The sequence below is a fragment of the Oryza glaberrima genome, chromosome 4 (genome assembly GCF_000147395.1).
Source record: "Oryza glaberrima chromosome 4, OglaRS2, whole genome shotgun sequence".
In the NCBI taxonomy this organism is placed as follows: Eukaryota; Viridiplantae; Streptophyta; class Magnoliopsida; order Poales; family Poaceae; genus Oryza; species Oryza glaberrima.
In genome coordinates, this window is record NC_068329.1 from 30,503,802 (window position 1) to 30,522,493 (window position 18,692).

An 18,692-nucleotide genomic window follows, 5' to 3' on the forward strand; every position below is an offset into this window, starting at 1 on the left:
CGCAAGCAATTTTATCAATTAATTGCCTGTCCTTGCATTGCATTTGCATGCCCCGTTGTCCCAGCAGCAAGCAGGCTACCTCTCCCATCTCATCTTTCCCATGAATTAATCATCCATCTCTCTTTCTTCCTTCCTTTCTTTTTTTTTTCTTTCTCTGCAGCCACATGTCATGTACAGATGTACTGCTATGCCATATACATATGCTCTCTTCTGCAACAGCACAATACGCAAGCTGCACATTGCTACGTGGCACTACGATTCCGTACACACTTACGAGGTTAAACAATGGCGCATTATTTGATTACTTCTGATGGAATTTTGTGCTCTGAGCTGCACATGCAGGGGCAAGCTAGCATGATTTGTGCATATGATGCATTGTATATTCATCACCGAAGAGTACACAGACCAATCAGCAGCTGCAAAGTCAACATGTAAAATGGCAAAAGAAAAAGCCGGCCATTGCTATGTCCGGCCGGTGGAAGGAGAGACAGTGCAGTGCAAGGCTAAGGCCAAAGCCAAGGCAAGGCTGGCTGGCCGGTCGTCGAATCAATCGATCGATCGCCATGTTGCCATGTGCTTTTCCACCGTTGCTGTGCCGCGGCACTCACCGGCAGCCGCAAATATACTACAGAGACTCTGCTTGCTTAATTGGAGTGGGTGCAAGCAAACGACAAGCTTATTACGAGCTTTGCTCGCACATAGATTACTCCATCCCGCTTACAGCATGACAGGTTTTGGTGCCTTCCTCCATCTTTAAATAACTGATAACTTTAGCTTTACTATTTGAATATTGACTAGTAATTACTCTGAAATGGTTAGAGTAATTGAATAAAAGTTTCATGTTTTATGTTTAGAATATAATACAATTCAATAACATATTATTCCTTTTAGTCCTTGTAAATATTTAGTAAAACGACGAGTGGCTAAATTCAAAAGGGAATAGTGTCCACTATCAGTCATTTAAAAACATAGGGAGTATTTTGTCTTTTGTTTTACATCATTGGCAAGTATGAGGAAGCTATCACTGAATTGAATTGTCAACCAGTAGTAACAATTCTCAACTTATGAAGGGGAAAAGGATGTTTGTTTTTTTATCCTTTGGAGTTCCAACAATCAGGGCCCAGCTAAAGAGGGGGGAGCAGCGAGCGGAAATGGAGGGAAAGCAATCTCTCGTTTCGTTTCGTTTCATTTCATATCAACCTGACGTGCGTGTTGCTGCACAGGGGAATTGCAGAGGAGGAGGAGCCCGCTTGTCTTTACAGCGCAAAGATTCACTCACCAATTGCCACATGCTCCTCCTGCCTGTCTGCCTCGCCTCATGCTCATCCCATCTTCCTCCATGATCCATCCATCTATCCGGTTCGCTGGCGAGAATTCCATTAAATTTTAGTATTGATAAGTAAATTGATGATAAAATTTTATAACAAATACTTCTTCCGTCATATAATATAAGAGATTTTGAGTGGATGCGACATATCCTACTGCAATGAATGTACTCGTCTGTACAGATTCATTGTATTAGGATGCGTCGTATCCATATAAAATCCTTTATATTATAGAACGAAATGAGTACTAATGATATTGAAGTTTGTCTGGACTAAAAAAAATCTTTCTAGCTCCGTCACTGCATCCATCCACAGGAGAGAAAAGGGCAAGAAGAAGAAATTAATCTCAATCGCAAGAAAGGAATAAACAATAATTCTCCATGGATCGATCTCACAGCTGCCGATTCAGGCCTCAGATCCAACAGAAATCCGCTTTTGTACCGTGAATTCGCCGCTCTTTCTTCCTCCTATCGGGAGTACGAACCGGGCTGGGGCCCCGATCCGTCCGTTCATCCTCCCCGCCTTTTCCTTCCTGTTTCCCGCGTCCTTTTCTGAGTCTTGTTTGCCTCTCTGCTGCTGCCGTTCGCCGCTGCTTTTATTGATCGGTCTTTTTTGCTACTGCCCAACCTGTTGCCGCCGTGCTCTTGCCGTGCTCGATTAACCTGGAGCTAATCCGTCATCAAGAAGGTAATTAACTGGTATCTGAATTGGATTGTCTTTTAATCTGCTCTGCATAATCATCTACCACATGGACTGGCATTCAGAAAGATTCATCAGAGATCAGGGATTAATTCATTCAGTACGTGCTGATTGATGTTGTAGACTTGTAGTAGCTTTTACTCGTGTGGCTGCACATTCTTTTCTCCTTTTGTTGCAACAGTGGTGGCCATGCATCATCCACATCTTTCTGCAACCCCAATGATATCCCCCTACATGCTTGGTTAATCATATGCCAAAAGCTGTGTACACTGTACACTGCAAGTTTTCATACGCTCATGATAGCGACTGCATCCGACAACAATCTGAGTAGCTAATTAAGCTAAGCCAAATTAGCCGTGAAAGAAAAAAAAAGTTCATAAATCATAGGACGCAGAGTAGTACTTGCCATGTCACTGCAAGAATTCGTGAGCTGCAGTGTCCATCAGATTAACCTCATACTGAGATGAGAGAAAGATCAGGTTTAAACAGTGACCTGACCAAGTGAATTTTCTTTTTTTTTTTGGGGGCCCTCACAAACAGGGCTTGTCCATTTCTCTGACAGTACATGTGGTCCAGATCCTCTTTAATGTGTTAGTGCGTACAAAAGCCCTTGCATCAACTCGATCAGGGACAGGATTAGCCTGGCAATTGCCTCTAATTGGTCCAATTAGTTTATTTATCAGGGGCATATGCATGCAGCCGGATGTACAGTGGATTATATATGCAGAAGAACACATGGCCATGACGTGATGGCGATAGCATAAGCAATGGAAGATGGATTAGAAAAAAAAAACAAAAAAAACGCCTCATCACTAGCTGCAGCTGCTGCTAGCACATGGAAGGGACAATGAATCATATCGCTACACTAATCTGCACGACAAGCCATGGTTAAAGAAATTCCTTGCACAACTGGAGGCGAAAGTTTTCTCGACTTCTGTTTTGGAAGAATGTGTGTATGATATTCGGTTGCTGCGTCTCTCTGGCTATCTGCTCGTTCGTTCGATCGATCGCTAGCTCGTGGTTGGTAGCTGGTGAATATACTGTATTATAGCTAGATAGGAGTAGCTGATTTGTTTCAGTCCCAGACTAGCTGCTACTCACCGATTGGTAAACTGTAGCTGATCATTGAGCTCTTGCGACGGCCAGTTGGTACTGCATCCACAGACTGATCGATGATCTGATGAGATCGATGCATCTGCTTGTCCCGGCCGGAGACATCTTCTGACTGATCGATTGATCGAGCATGGAAAGGAAGGAAGAAAGTGAGGGAAGAAATAAAAGAATTCATCGATCGATCGATCACGGAGATGAGGGGGGCAATGTGCGTCAGGCATGGGATGCCTCGCAGTTGCAGATAACAAGATTTGGCCGATTTCATTCACGAAGGCCACAATATCAATCTTTGCGTCGTGTGGAAGATAAGCAGCATGTGTGAAGTGTCCTGGACGACTCCGGCTGCAGCTAGCAGCAGCGACAGCAGCAGCAGCAGCAAGCAAGCAAAATGCAACGTATATCCGTGATCTCATTCATCCATCGATCGAACCACCTGTCACCGGAAAAAAAATTCATGGCGATTGATCGATTGATCTATCGGATCCATAGCTGAGATCGAGCTCTAGCTAGCTAGCCCGTGCACGCAGATGCAGATGCAGGGGCTGTCTCTGTCCGATCGAATCGAGTGAGACCAACCATCCAAGCGTGCATGCATCGGTGGCCGGCAACTAGGCCTCCTAGCTTAGCCCTGCCTTGTCGATCGATCGATCGATGGCCAACGTCATAATAACCTTGGCCGGTGAGTGAGGCGAGAGTTCGTGCGTCTCTGCATACTGCGTCATCACCTATGCTTCACTCCTCCGTCCTCTGACCCCTCTCGCGGTTTGGAGTAGCTTTTGTCCATGGTAATTTACCTTCTTAATATACTGACCTGCAATCTTTTTGCGCGTTCGCCGGGATCGTGCAATTCTCACCGGAAAAGCAGGAGCTAACAACCAAAGCCGGCGTGTGTGTTGTTTTTTTTTTAAACTAGTAGGTGTGGTGAGAGCTGAGATTGGGTGGTGGTGGCAGAGCATGGAATTCCGGGAGTCCCGGTGCGGTGCCGGCAGGTGCACGGAAAAGGAGGGGATGCGTTTGCGTGGGGCAGCGTCGCCATGAGGCCGAGCCGAGCCGAGCAGCCTGGCTGGCTGGCTGGCTGCTGCTGCTGCGTGCAGAGCAGAGCAGGACACCGTACTATATACCGGCCCGTGCCACACCATCCTCCCGGTTGGTTATCTCCTCCCGCTATTTATATCCCCCCGCCTCAGTGGGCCGTTGCCCCTCTCACTCCATCCATCTCTCTCTCTCTCTCTATCTCTTCCTCCTCGCAACCACCTCTGCATCTTCTACTTCCTCTCTCTCTTTCTAGATAGTTTTCTTGCTGTTCTTGGGTGGTGGTGGTGGTGGTGATGATGTGATGAGGAGGTGAGAATTGTGATGTGGGGGGAAAGATGTGCGGGCATGCTTTCCACAGGCTTTCTTGAACTGTGAACTCGTGGGGGTGTATGTGCTCATGTTGGGATTGTGGTCGGTGGCCTCCAATTCTCTGAAAAGAAAGCTGAATTGTCGAGCTCCCCGTTCTGTCTTTGGTCGTCTCTACCTGTTGATGGTTCAAGAAAGCCCATGGAAACCATGCCGCGTCTTTGTGTGCTTCCCGTTCCGCCACCCGGAGAATTCCGGCCACACAGATCCCTGGGGGGGGAGGGGGTTGAATTCTGTGGTTTTGGTTCTGAATTTGGGTGGTTTTTGGCTCTCTGGGGCGTAATTCTCTGAGAATTCTCTGTGTGGGTGTTCTTGGACCATCCAGTACTTGTTGCTCACTTGAATTCCGCCGTTGCGGCGGAGAATTTTGTTGAATTCTTGGTGTTTGTTGACTTCTGTGGCTTGAGAAAGCCCATGGCATTATGCTGCATATTTACTTTGGTTAAATTCAGCAACAGGATGGTTCTTCTCTTCTGAATTTCGCCCTTCTTAAATGTGTGTGGTCAGGCGCAATTCGGCAAAGGTTTCCTTGCTTGGAAGTCTGCCTTCTCTGGATCTTGGTTTTCCTCGTTTTGTTTCTTCTGCTCGATCCTACAATTACTCTTGCTGCTGATGTACTGAATTCCCTACTCTAGGAGAATTTGGGTTCAACAGTTTGTCTAACATTGACTTGTTCTTTAACACACTGTTTATGAAAATTCAATTCAGCACAGGTTCTTATGAAACAATTGCCTGACGAAACACTAGAGAGCTAGCATCTGGATTCAGCGAAAAAGATCTTCAGATCATACACGCCCATGGAAGTTTGATGAAGCAAATGCTGCGGGGAATTGCTGAACGGTGCGACAGCCGGTGGAGAGAATTCAGATCAGAAGTACGCTCAGAAGGTTTGGCTGAAGCAAATTCCAGATTTTATTTCACTGAAGCAATCTTCAGAATTTGATAATTCAGAACGAAAAACGTACTGGCGTTTTCAGAGTCCATCTAGAATTCATCATGTATCCCAAAAACTACTTTTGCATCCGTATCCCTAATTTCAAAATGAAACCACTACAACCAACGCGTTTAAATTTCAAAATTCACCACTCACAATTCTCATTGGATCTCTCTGTTATTTGCCAGAATCCGAGCCCCGACAGCTCGTACTTGGCCACACGACCGGAAGCTACTGACACTTGGGTTTCCAATTCTAAAACCGGCACGAAATTAGCATACCATGCAAGCTCTCTCCTAATTACTGCAGCATTTACGACAAAAGCCCTTTTCCAAAGTAGCCCCCAACCCAGCCTCACATCCCTGACAAAGAAACAAACAGAAAGGCGAGCTACCTTAGCCTTTGCTGCTTGTCCTCATTAGTACTTCACCACTGTAATTAGAGCTAGGTCAGTTCACTGCACAACATTTATCTTTCCCCCTACTTTGGCAAAAAAAAAAAGTTAATTAGAACACTACAAAATTCATGTAAAATTTTAAACTTATCGTATTCCAAACTGCCATTTCTGAGTAAAAAAAAATTAAGAGAGAGAGAAATGAAGTGAAGTGAAGGAGGCAGAGGCAGAGCCGCCAGGGCGGTGGTGGGGGTTCTGTCCTGAGCAGGTGGAAATCACGCTTGTGCAGAAAGAGATCTGAAGGAGGCGAAAAGAAAAGAGAGAGAGAGAGCAAAAGCAAAACACCATCTCTAGAGTCCTCGAGGAGATACTATAAGGTACTAAAAATTTAGTGTAAAAATTAGTACCTCATGGTACCTTATAGTACCTAGGTATCAAGAGGTACCAAATTTATAATAGAAAAATGGTATCTCATGGTACCAAATGCTACCATCCAAAAGCTAACATAACCCCCACATAAAAGTCATGTGATTCTCCCAGCAAAAAAGAAAAAAAAACCATAAAATCTCACTCGTTGGATGCATGATCCGTCTCGCGATTAATTACTGCATCCTCCTGCTGCTGCTGGTGTGCCTGTGCCTGCCTCACCTCACCTGCAGTGCAACAACCCAATCCGGGCCTGCACTGGCAGCAATCAGGGGGAGGATGGAATTTTTCGCGCTTCTCGAGGGGCAAAGCGAACTGAATTTTGCAGCTGCCTGTGATGCCCATTCCATCCAAATTCCCCCTGATCCACGCGATGTTACTGTTACTGTATCCCCTCTAATTTCTTAATTAGTACACGGAATTGCATGCAGTGTGTCCATCAGAATTACATGTTAATCTATGCAATTCTGCAGCTGTTACTACAGGCTGATCTCCACTTGTAACCCTTCTCCTACTACCTGATCTCTGAATGCAGATTACTGCAGTATATTTTCAAGTGAATTCATGCAATGTTATGTCGGAGTGATTAGCTAGCTAGGAGGTAGTAGCATGGTGGATAGTAGAGTTATATGGGAAACTATTCTAATCCCTCGAGGGGATGTTCCCTCGTTTACCTAAAAACCATCTAAACGGTTATGAAAAATTCTGGAAAAATTTGACAACATTCATACAACACATATATACAACTCCACAAAATCTTAAGTCCAAACTCAACTCACACGTCGAGATATAAAAAAGAAAAATTCAACATATGAATAGTAGCGTACTGTTTATATCTAAATTTGTCTTTTTTGTTTCTCGATGTGTAGATCGAATTTAAACTTGAATTTTGGTGGATTAGTAGGCATCATTATACTCTACATTGTCAATTTTTTTCAAATTTTTTCATAACTATTTGTATCGAATTTGGAAGAAAAAGATATACAAGGGGATATTATCCCCCTCGAATCCCCTCGAGGGATTAGAATCCATTCCCAGTTATATGGATCACATGACTCTCAATGATGGAGAGGCCGGCCTGGGCTGGCTGGCTGGCCCTGCCTGACCCACGCTGGGTTGTGCAGATCCAGACCCTTCCTGCCCTCCGAGGGGACCAACCAGATCTCCCACAGATATTCGCCTCGCTGTATTCTCCTACCTACACACATCAACCTGACCTAGCTAGGCTACCTCCCTTCCAAAATACGACACAGTTGTATGTAGATAAAATCAATTATTTTTTCAGTTTCATATCATAAGTCGTTTGATTTTTTTCTTAGTTAATTTTTAAAAAGTTTGACTAAGTTTGTAGCAAAATAAAGTAACATTTTCAATACAAAACAAACATTGTATTAAAATATATTCAACGTTAAGTTTAATGGAACTAATTTTGTGTCGTAAATAATTTTTTTATAAACTTGGTCAACCTAAAAATTTTCGACCGAAAAAAGTCAAACAACTCATAATATGAAATAGTGGGAGTACTTCATCATTCTCGCCCTCACCTAGCAAAAAGTAAAGGCGAGGAGAGGGAGAAACTACGTACTGGTTCATGCGTGCAACCCAAAAGGTAAAATGATCATGTTATCCTACTATAAGTCGTAGTGCTAGAAAGGTACGCACTTGAAAAGTTGAGAGCCCAGGTAGATCAGATTTGGTTGCTGCTGTGTGTTGGTTGTGGTAATATTGACAGTCCAAATAATGTAGTACTTGCATTGCTGCTCGGTTCCTAGTAGCTATTTATATGTGTCACATGCATGCATGCGGGCTACTAGCAAAGGCATCTGATTCTAAAAGGAAGCAAGACACGAGGAGGCTACGAACTCTAGATAGTACATTAATGTATGTGCTACTGCTAGCTATATATGAAGTTGTCATGGTTGAGTGAGTGGTCATGAGCTAGCTAGATAGATGGCTAGCTCGTCGATCAGCTGCATGGTAGCTAGGAGGAGGGGAGCTTGGCGATGAACGCGTCGACCTTGATGTTGGTGGTCCGGGAGAGGAATTTCATGCAGATGGGAGGCTTGACACCGGCGAGGGCGAGCACCGACTGCGGCAGCGTCCAGATGCCGTCGCCGCAGATGAGGCCCGACGCGACGGGGGGAGCGAACGCCTTGGCCCTGGCGCCGTCGAGGCGGTCCCAGACGAAGCGGATGAGGCTGCCGATGCACATGTCGATGCCGAAGTAGGGGCCGAGGTAGAAGGGGATCGCCATGGCCATCGGCAGCGGGAGGAACCTCGCCACCTTGGGCGCCGCGAGGTCCCTGGCGAGGTTGACGGCGATGGCGGCGACGAAGAAGCCGATGCAGAGGTCGAGGCAGTGCTTGGGCAGCGAGCCGAGGCCCTGCACCCCGAGGATGGCCATGTTCCGGTACACCAGCGCGTTCGGCGACGGGTACTCCGACCCCGGAATCCCGATGTCGTGGAACGCCTTGTAGAAGAGCCAGAACACCGACGGCGCGATCACGCACCCCATGGCGGTGCCGATCACCTGGCTCACGAACATGGACCGCGGCGACGCCAGCGTCATGTACCCGGTCTTGAAGTCCTGCGTCAGGTCCGACGCCGTCGACACGATCCCGATCATCACGCCGCACGCCGCCAGCCCCGCGATGATGCCGCCGTCCGACGCGTCCGCCCACGCCCCCACCGTGAAGATGGCCAGCTTGCCGTACGTCGTCGCCAGCGACCAGTCCGTCAGCCCGCACCCGTACGCGTTGCAGAACGCCAGCACCGGCGCCACCACGTACGACACCGCGACGTGGTACCACCTCAGCTGGTGGAAGATGCGGGGCACCGTCGCGATCGACACCACCGCGATCACCACGTACGCGCTCAGCGCCAGCCAGTTCGGGATCTGGTCCTTGAGGAACAGCTCCGTCCGCCGCTTGTCGTCGAACGTCTCCTCCGGCGTCTGCCCGCCGCCGCCGGAGACCGGCAGCGTCGGCTCAGACATCATCGCGCGCACCTGCATCACCAGCGCCGTTGTGGTTCTTGTCATCACCTTCAGAAAGTTGTACAGCCCGTCGCCGAGGATGAGTGAAATGGAGATGAACACCTGCATCGATCGAATCACAATTACTCCATTGATCATGCAACAGATGATCATTTGCAAGAAGCTCGTTCTACCCGGTAGCCGACGATGCCGCGGAGGCTGCTGGGTTTGAGGTCAGCAGGATACCAGTCACCCTTCTTGTGCTCGATGAGAGGCCACATGATTCCCCACGACATGACGCCTCCGAGGAGCACGGAGATGTTGACGAGGTAAGGGCAGATCATCCCGACGCCGACGTACGTCGCAGAGAAATCGAAGAAGAACCTGCAGCAAGAAACCAACTGAAGAATTCAGTTAACTGTTGTTGACTGTCCAGTGTGGCGAGCATCTGTATGTTTCAAGCTAGCATGACATTTGACTATTTCTTTTATTCAAAATACTTGTATTATTATTGTTTATTTTATTATTACTTGTTTTATCATCAAAGAAATGTAAGTTTAACTTATATTTTTAAATAATGTATTATACGAAATATTAACGACGTCGTGTATAAAAAAACAAAGACAATACTTGTTTCTGTAGGCCTCGAGACCCAGCGTCGGGAACGACATGAACCCGCAACCGTCGCCGCCGGTGTAGAACCACTGGAAGAAGCCCCAGGAGAAGCTCATCACGAAGAATTTCCCCAGCATTTTGACCTGCATCCTGCAGGAAAATGATTCAGAATTCAGACAAGAGTCTTATTTATTCTCTGTATTCACCACATGTACATATCTTTAGCAAACTTTCTTATCTGAAAAAAAACCGTACTTGGCAAGCTTTGCACCCTGGGGAGTGTGGAAGCTGTTGATGAGATGTGCGGTTGCAGTGCCACTCGGGTATATGAGCTTGTAATCGATGATCATTATCTGACAGAGAAAAATTAACATCATGGTTCAATTAATTTAACTATGTCCTTCAAAGAAATCATATATCTCTGAATTTTAGGAGAAACTGTAACAGCTGAGCTGATGAAATGTACTAAGTACCTTCCTGAGTGGCACAACTGAGAAGAGGCCCAGGAAGCTGACAATGAAGAGGAATCCAATCATCCAGCCCAAGCTGGGGTTCTTGATGTTGTGCTCGTCCCTGGCCTCGCCTGACTGGTCGCTGATCCTGTCGCTCATCGCGAATATGTAGCTACCAAAACCCCCTGTTCCACCAGTGCATAGATCAGCATCTGAAACCATCACCACCCTGACACCAAGCAGAGAACGTAGTGCACAGTGCTCTCTGTGGATGTACTACTGATAACAGGGAGAGCAGTGATAAAAGTCTAGGACGTGAAGAACGGAACATGTATGCTTATAGTAACAAGGTGCTTAAAGAAAGATAAGTTTTTTTTTGTTAGTAAGGATGCAAATTACCAAGTGCTAGGGGAAACAACACGAGGAATGAGTCTCCAATCAAATCATTTCTTTGTAGGTGCTTTCCCATGGGCCATGGCTAGTTGGCTACATTATCCTCTGTATTTAAATGCAGCAATCATTTTTTTTTTTTGCTAAGCACCGTATTTGTCCTACGTGGCAATTAGAAGTACACCTATGTTGTGTACTCCCTTCGTCCCACCAAAAAACAACCTAATATTAGATAAGACATTTCGTAATATAATGAATCTGGACATTAGTCTTTTTTTAGACGGAGGAAGTATGCTCAATAGGCCAGTTTCCAATGGTGTGCTAAAAACATCATTTTGGTTGGAAATTCAAACGCCTGAACTTTAAGAAAGGCAAGCACAGAACAAGAAAAAGAATCCAGAAAAACCTAAGATCAAAATTCATGCTACACACACCGAAATGGAATTGTGGCCTGTGGGCCTTGATATACATCCAAAAAGGAGGCCATCGAGGCCTAATTTACGGCCCAAACAAGTGATCCGTCGCCATTCGATTCGACGCAAAATTTGCATCGCGCAATCACTGAATCGTGCAGCGAGCGAGCGATCCGATCCGCGGCGAGTGCGAAGAATGGCAGCGGGGAAACCGTACCGCTGAAGGCGATGCCGGAGCAGGCGACGACGCAGGTCTGGACGACGGTGTTCTCCTGGCGGGTGAAGGGGCGGACGCTGGCGACGCCGGCCTTGTCGAGGAGCTTGGTCCACGACGTGAGGAGGAAGAAGCCGAGGAGCCCCGCGGAGACGTTGAGCGAGGGGATGATCCCCGTCGTCAGGTTCAGCTTCATCACGATCACGCTGAACATGGCGCCCAGCAGCGCGCTCACCGCCAGCGCCCGCAGCGTCACCTGCTCCTTCCACCCCGGCACCACCCTCCCCTCGAACACCCGCTCCACCGACTCCACCGCCGCCTCCTCCTCCTCCTGATCTCTACGCTCCTTCCCGCTCCTCGCCATGGCCCGCGAATTGAGCTCTCGCTCTCGCTCTCTCTCTCGATCGATCGCGGTTGCGAGGTGTGGAGGCGAAGGCGAAGGCGCGCGTGTTTCCGGGGAGTTAAGAGTTGTCGTCTGGGCCCCACATGTCAGTAGTACTGGTTGTCCGCTACGAGGGGATGACATGTGGGGTCACTGATGAGTTTCACTTGGGTTCAGTTTGCTAGTGCCACGTGGCAGGGAGTAGGGGCTTTTCCGTCGGGATCCGCTTCTATCGGCGAGTGTCACGCCCGTCTCTTGATCGTCTTCCCGTCAACGTAGCACTAGCTCGCGGTTAAATTTGGCAAATCAACCGCTTGATGATAGATACGAGCCCGGAATTTGACGACCAAATGCCCAAAATTTCACGAAACATCGTCACACGGACACGTACGTAGTGCAAAATCACATGGCAACCAAAAAATTACCCTGGCAAAAATGGGTGAAAATTTTTAGCGTGTCACATCAGATATACTGACACATATTTAAAATATTAAACGTAGTCTAATAATAAAATAAATTACATAATTCGCATGTAAACTGCGAGATGAATTTATTAAGTCTAATTAATATATCATTAGCAAATATTTACTGTAGCACCACATTGTTAAATCATGGAACAATTTGGTTTAAAAGATTCGTCTCGCGATTTATACACAAACTGTGTAATTAGTTTTTTTCGTCTAATATTTAATACTTCGTACATGTCTTAAAAAAATTTATCGGTGGATCTAAACAACCCCCAATCAAACAGGCCATGGCTGGTGGTGCTGATATATCGACAGAAACATGCCATGCCATGACAATGCGGAATGCATCAGCCTCTGCCTGCACCAGACATTTCTGCTCTGTGACTCTGTCCGAGTGAAGAAGACGACGACGACGCTAAAAAGCAAGTGGCACATCTGCTGGCTAGATGCCGCTACATTTTACTGTTGCGGTTGGTGTTGGTGCCCGTGGTGGGCCCCATCTCCTTGGCGATATTCCGGAGCACGTACTTCTGGATCTTTCCGGTGGACGTCTTCGGTAACTCGTCGCGGAAGATCACCGTCTTTGGGACCATGTACCGCGGCATGCGCTCCCGGCTCCACGCGACCACGTCCGCCGCCGTCACCGCGCCGCCGCCCTGCTTGAGGCTGACGAACGCGCACGGCGTCTCCCCCCAGAACTCGTCCGGCCGCGCCACCACCGCCGCCTCGTTCACCGCCGGGTGGCCGTACAGCACGGACTCCACCTCCACGCTGCTGATGTTCTCCCCGCCGCTGATGATCACGTCCTTGGACCGGTCCCGGATCTCCACGTACCCGTCCGGGTGCATCACCCCGACGTCGCCGGTGTAGAACCACCCGTTGTCCCGGATCGCCGCCTTCGTCGCCGCCTCGTCGTTGAGGTAGCCCAGCGTGATGCAGCCGCCGCGGAGCACGATCTCGCCCATGGTCGACCCGTCGCGGGGCACGCTGCGGCCGGTCTCGCCGTCCACGACGTCCACCTCGGCCATCCCCGGCGTGCGCACGCCCTGCCTCGCCTTGAGCCGCGCGCGCTCGGAGGCCGGGAGCTTGTCCCACTCGCCCTTCCACGCGCACGAGAGCACCAGACCCGCGGTCTCCGTCAGCCCGTACCCGTGGCTGACCTCGAAGCCGATCGCCTCCGTGCGGTACAGCACGGCGGCCGGCGGCGGCGCGCCGGCCGTGAGGATCCGCACCTTCCCCGGGAGCGGCTTCCGCACGCCCTCGGGCGCGTTCGCCAGCATGTTGAGCACGACGGGCGCGCCGCACAGGTGGTTGACGCCGCGGCGCGCGATTGTGTCGAACACCTCGGCGGCGTCGACGCGGCGGAGGCAGACGTTGGTGCCGCCCACCACGGCCATCCCCCATGGGAAGCTCCAGCCATTGGCGTGGAACATGGGGAGCGTCCACAGGTACGTCGGCCGCGGCGGCACCGCCCAGTCGACCAGCGAGTCGACGGTGATGAGGAAGATCCCCCGGTGGCAGTGCACCACCCCCTTGGGCGCCGACGTGGTGCCGGAGGTGTAGTTGAGGATCATCGGGTCCCACTCGCTCGCCGGCCGCACCCACGCGAACTCCGGGTCCCCCTTCTCGACGAGCCTCTCGTACGTCAGCGCGGCGGCGGGGGCGGGAGGGAACTCCTTCTCGTGGGGATCCTCGACGAGGACGACGCGCGGGGCCGTGTGCCCCGCCGGGAGGAGGCGGAGCGCGTCGCGGAGGACGGGGAGCAGCGCCGGGTCGACGAAGATGAGCTTGGAGCCGGAGTGGCGGAGCAGGACGGACACCGTGCGCGCGTCGAGCCGCGTGTTGATGCTGTTCAGCACGGCGCCGCTCATCGGCACGGCGAAGTGCATCTCGTACATCGCCGGCACGTTCGGCAGGAGCACGGACACCTGACTCAATCCAGCTTAGCTTAGCAACACGAGGAAGGTGTTCGACGAAATGACCGTGGAAGGAAAAAGGATCGATGGATGCTCACGACGTCGCCGCGGGAGATGCCGAGGGAGGAGACGAGCGCGGAGGCGAGGCGGAGGCAGCGGCGGTGGGTCTGCGACCACGTGAAGACGGTGTCGTGGTAGACGACGGACGGGCAGTCGCCGAACACGGTGGCGGCGCGCTCCAGGAAGCCCAGCGGCGTGAGCGCGCACGAGTTGGCCGGGTTGGCGCCGAGCTTGTCCATGGCCGCCGCGTCGATCGCCGGAGCACGAGCTGTCGCCTGTGTGAACGCCGGTGACTCCAGCTATCGCGGGGTGGTTGGAGTGGAGGCGAGGAAAGAGCGAGTGAGGAGGCTGCGGTGATATAAAACCAGTTTGCTATTGACCAGATGACTTATTCTCCGAATCTCAGTCACCTTGATTCCTGCCCGTTGGATCGAGATCAACGGCTAAGGATAGGGCAACAGTGAGTGAAATTTACGCTGGTCAACTATGTCAAATAAGGAGGAATGGATTTAGTAGTAATATATGGAGTACAGTATATAGTACTAATTTCCAATTGCATTTATAAAGAAATCAGTGGTCTTCCATTTAAATAAAAAGAAATTTCTCCATATAAATTGGCAGCAGCTTCGTTTGATGGGGACGGCCACGATCAGTTGCAGGCGCAATCTGGATACACGGAATGTATCCTTCCTTAGTCCCAGAAGTAGATAGAAAAAACAAGAGACTTTTTACCGTCCTTGAGCCAGCGCGGTACCGAATCGTGGCCGTCCATCTAGCCGCATCGAACGGCTGGTCCAGCTTCTGTACCGCGTGGTACTGTAGGGATCAATAGATGCGGTACCATGGTGGGAGGGTAGTTATGTAATTTCGCGTTCTCTTCCGCTTCCCGCACGCATTGTTTTCGTTGTTCTCCCTGCACGCGGCATCGCAGGCAGGCATCGAAGGTCCTGGATGCGACGGCGGCCGCGACCGCTGCTGGGGTGGATGCGACGGCGGCCGCGGTAGTGGATGCCACGGCGGCTGCTGCAGGGTAGATGCGACGGTGGTCGGTGGCCGCGGCAGGATCGATGCGACGATGGCTGCGACAGGATCGATGCGACGATAGCCGCGGTAGGATCGATGCGACGGCAGCCGCGGTGGGATCGATGTGACGATGGGATGGCGCTATCATGGATGCAACGGCGGCACGACGACGCCTTGGATGAGAACCAACCCGACGGCATCGGGTTGTAGCCTCCGTACGGCGGCGGCAGACAGTTGTGTGCGGCGGGGATGGCAGAGTGTAGTACACGGGCGGCGGCGGCGGCCGGTAGTAGTCTAGAGTTGGCATGTCCGGCGGCGGCGAGCTGGCGTACGTGCGCATCGTGCAGCCGTGAACTCCTTGTGGTCGTGGACGACGAGCCGCGAACTCCTTGTCGTCGTGGACGGCGACGGCGGCACGGAGGCATCCCCGGGCACGAGCTCGTTGTGGGTGGTGCTGACCCCATTACCCTCGTGTCATTTTTCCTTGATAGATTTTTTAGCCCGATCATACCCCTCCTGAACCAATGGTTAGATTAGATTGGTACCTCATGGTACCTTCTCAAGGATGGGAAAAATGCTCAAAAAACAAACGTATCGATTATGATACATTAATAATGTGAATCTAAACTTACTACTACCTCCGTCCTAAAATAAGTGCAGCCGTGGAAATCCGTATCCAACGTTTGACCGTCCGTCTTATTTGAAAAATTTATGATTTTTTTTAAAAAAATTAGCCACACTTAAAGTACTATTCATGTTTTATCATCTAATAACAATAAAAATAGTAATTATAAAAAAATTTCAAATAAGACGAACGGTTAAACGTTGGAGATGAATACTATAAAACTACACTTATTTTGAGACGGAGAGAGTACTGTGTTACACTCGATACTAAATTAGTGTTTTATAAGGCGAAGGAGATACCTCATCATATGCTAGTTCATGCCGCAGTAAAAAGAAAGATTGAAGATAATTCATTTTCTTCGATCCAGCATCCCAGCCAAACCTCGGAGAACCCAGAGATGAGACAAGAGAACGAATCAAAATACTTTTCATCATATATGAACAGATGGCAGTAGTTGGCAGTAGCATGTTTTTTTTTACTACTCCCCCTTCAACCCCATAGATTTGCATCAAATGTGCATCACATGATCTAGGACCTCTGTCTTTCTGGCACTGTAGATTAACAAACGATACAGAAGATGGTACCTCCAAACTACTTATGTGCAGTATTAAACTTTTTTAAAACTGGTAAAAACAAGACTCCCGTTTCCATATACCCGGAACGTACAAAAGCTTGAAACTTTTCATTTAATTTGTTCTTGACTTATGGATATATGATACAGATCAGCAGCATGACAAATTAATACCTTACCATGATCTGGCGATGTGTATGTACGGTCCAAAAGATGAGTCACGAACCCACGATATCTATACGAGCCTTATCGGTTGACCTAATTAATCAAAACAAAAGCTAAAATTAAAATTTTAAACTTGATTTTGAAATTAAATTTAAGATATTTTTAACATATTTTTGTTTTTTATTATTAGCTTTTAAATCACTACAAATAAATATATAAAAATTTTACATATAAATTAATTTTATTATTCAATAAATCATTGTTTTATTAGGAAATATGAGCAACCGACGAGACTCTACCTATCTCCCATGCTACTCCCCTATGACAACTCGTATGCATGTGTCGCTTTCAGAGTTCCGTGCAGGAGATGAACATACCAGAGTATTATCTTCAGAGAAAAGAAATACACCGGAGTATGTAGCACTGTTCTTCACCACTCCTTGGCTCCTTGCAGCTATCTTATCTGCTAGTTGCTACTGCATGTGTCCAATTTGGTCAGTCAATTGCAATGTGCAAACAGGCTAGTCAAGAATGTCTATCTCGTGCCCGGCGAAGAAAAGATTGTCTAGCTCGTCGATCGTTTTCATTGGTAGTTCTAGTCTAGCAATTGGTTTTTTTCCTGATAAAAATAATAGTGCCTTTTCTATGTAGGAGTATATGTCTGAGTCATCTTATTTTATTTCAGATTATTGGCTGGACAGTCATCTTCATCAGTTATACTAGTAAAACATTCGTCCATACTCCATAGAAATTTCAGACCGTCGTAGGTGTAAAATTTCTTCTGGTCTGTTTGAACACATGCACCAGCCGCCTTTCAATTCTTACAATTCTGCGTACTCGCGAACGTGAAATTCAGACGACATCAATGGAATTTCCCTCTTGGCCTTCCGTTTTTTCTCTCTCTAGAAACTGTAAAGCTACCGTGGAGCGAAAAGATGGCTGGTGTGGGCATAATCTAGTCATAATCCACCCAAAGCAACGCTGATATATTTGACTGACCACTGCAAATTGCAGATTGGCTAGACCAACTGCAGCTGGTCATTCCTGCTCTGTCTCCGGAGCTTTGGAATCATCACCATGATGTAGTTTTCAGAGGAGAATCTCCTTCTCTAATAGCAGGTACAATAGCACGCTATAAACCAATTGAAAATATATTTTAAAAAAATAAATGAGGAGAGAGAAAACCAGCGGGCCACATATTTATAGCCAGCTGTAGCACGGACTCCAAGACACAGTATGTGTATGACAGGTGGGACCAAGTATTAATAATACAGTATATAACTATTGTATGAATGAGCTATTAGATTGTTTATAAATGAATTGGAGCTAGTAGTTGGCTATACTATTGAACCTGCTCTAAGAGCAAGTTTAATAGTATAGTCCACTACCAGCTCCAATTCATCTATAGTCAATTTAATAGCTAATTCATATAACAGTTAATTACTATACTATTAATATATGGTCCCACCTATCATACATACATTTCGTCTAGGAGTTCATGCTGCAGCTGGCTACAGATCTGTAGCCCGCCGCTTTTCTCTCTTATCTTTTATCTCACTAAAATATGTTTATAGCTGGCTAATAGTCTGCTATTATACCTGCTCTAAATCGTTTAGCATCCAAGTGTATAGAGGATGTTGCTCTCTGGACATAAAGATTGAACTGTGCCGACAGGATCGTAGTAGAATCCTAGAAACAAATTCTATCTTCTCTCCGTTCAAATGTATACTCTTTCCATCTAAAAAAAGACAAACTATAAGAGACGAATCTGGACAAGGAGAGGCATCCTCTCCTCTGTTATCTTTTTTGAGACGGAGGGAGTATGACTTAATGTATTATATCTCTCTTTAAATGAAAATTTAGGTGGGGTAGCTCTCCCTCTGGTGACCAGTCAAAAAAAAACTGGAACTGTTCATCTCCTTAAATATCTTCTAGAAGCGAAAGAAATTGCAAAGAAAAACACTGTCGTTGGCAGCTGAATTCCATCTTGAACCAGTTAAACACAAAACTGAAAAAAAAAACATTATATCGAAAAGACAACCAGTGTGGAATAATCTGTCATATTCCACCCAAAGCAATGCAGAGAGTCATTGGCAAACTGCAGATTTTCTTTTTGATGAAAAGACAAGGTAC

At 48.0% G+C, this 18,692-nt stretch overlaps 2 protein-coding genes across 2 annotated transcripts; both read right to left on the reverse strand.

The window, feature by feature from the left end:
- Positions 1-7,691: 7,691 nt before the first annotated feature.
- LOC127770042 (probable metal-nicotianamine transporter YSL10) lies at positions 7,692-11,876 on the reverse strand. The gene is made up of 6 exons (XM_052295708.1): positions 11,354-11,876; positions 10,355-10,518; positions 10,137-10,234; positions 9,897-10,031; positions 9,461-9,650; positions 7,692-9,389 (listed from the first exon to the last, which is right to left on the reverse strand). Exons 1-6 carry the CDS (start codon positions 11,874-11,876, stop codon positions 8,274-8,276), a joined length of 2,226 nt encoding a protein of 741 aa, XP_052151668.1. The 3' UTR covers positions 7,692-8,273.
- A 337-nt stretch (positions 11,877-12,213) lies between these two features.
- LOC127772144 (2-methylpropanoate--CoA ligase CCL4-like) lies at positions 12,214-14,644 on the reverse strand. Its single transcript, XM_052298132.1, has 2 exons — positions 14,214-14,644; positions 12,214-14,127 (listed from the first exon to the last, which is right to left on the reverse strand). Exons 1-2 carry the CDS (start codon positions 14,412-14,414, stop codon positions 12,652-12,654), a joined length of 1,677 nt encoding a protein of 558 aa, XP_052154092.1. The 5' UTR covers positions 14,415-14,644; the 3' UTR covers positions 12,214-12,651.
- Between the last annotated feature and the right edge of the window lie 4,048 nt (positions 14,645-18,692).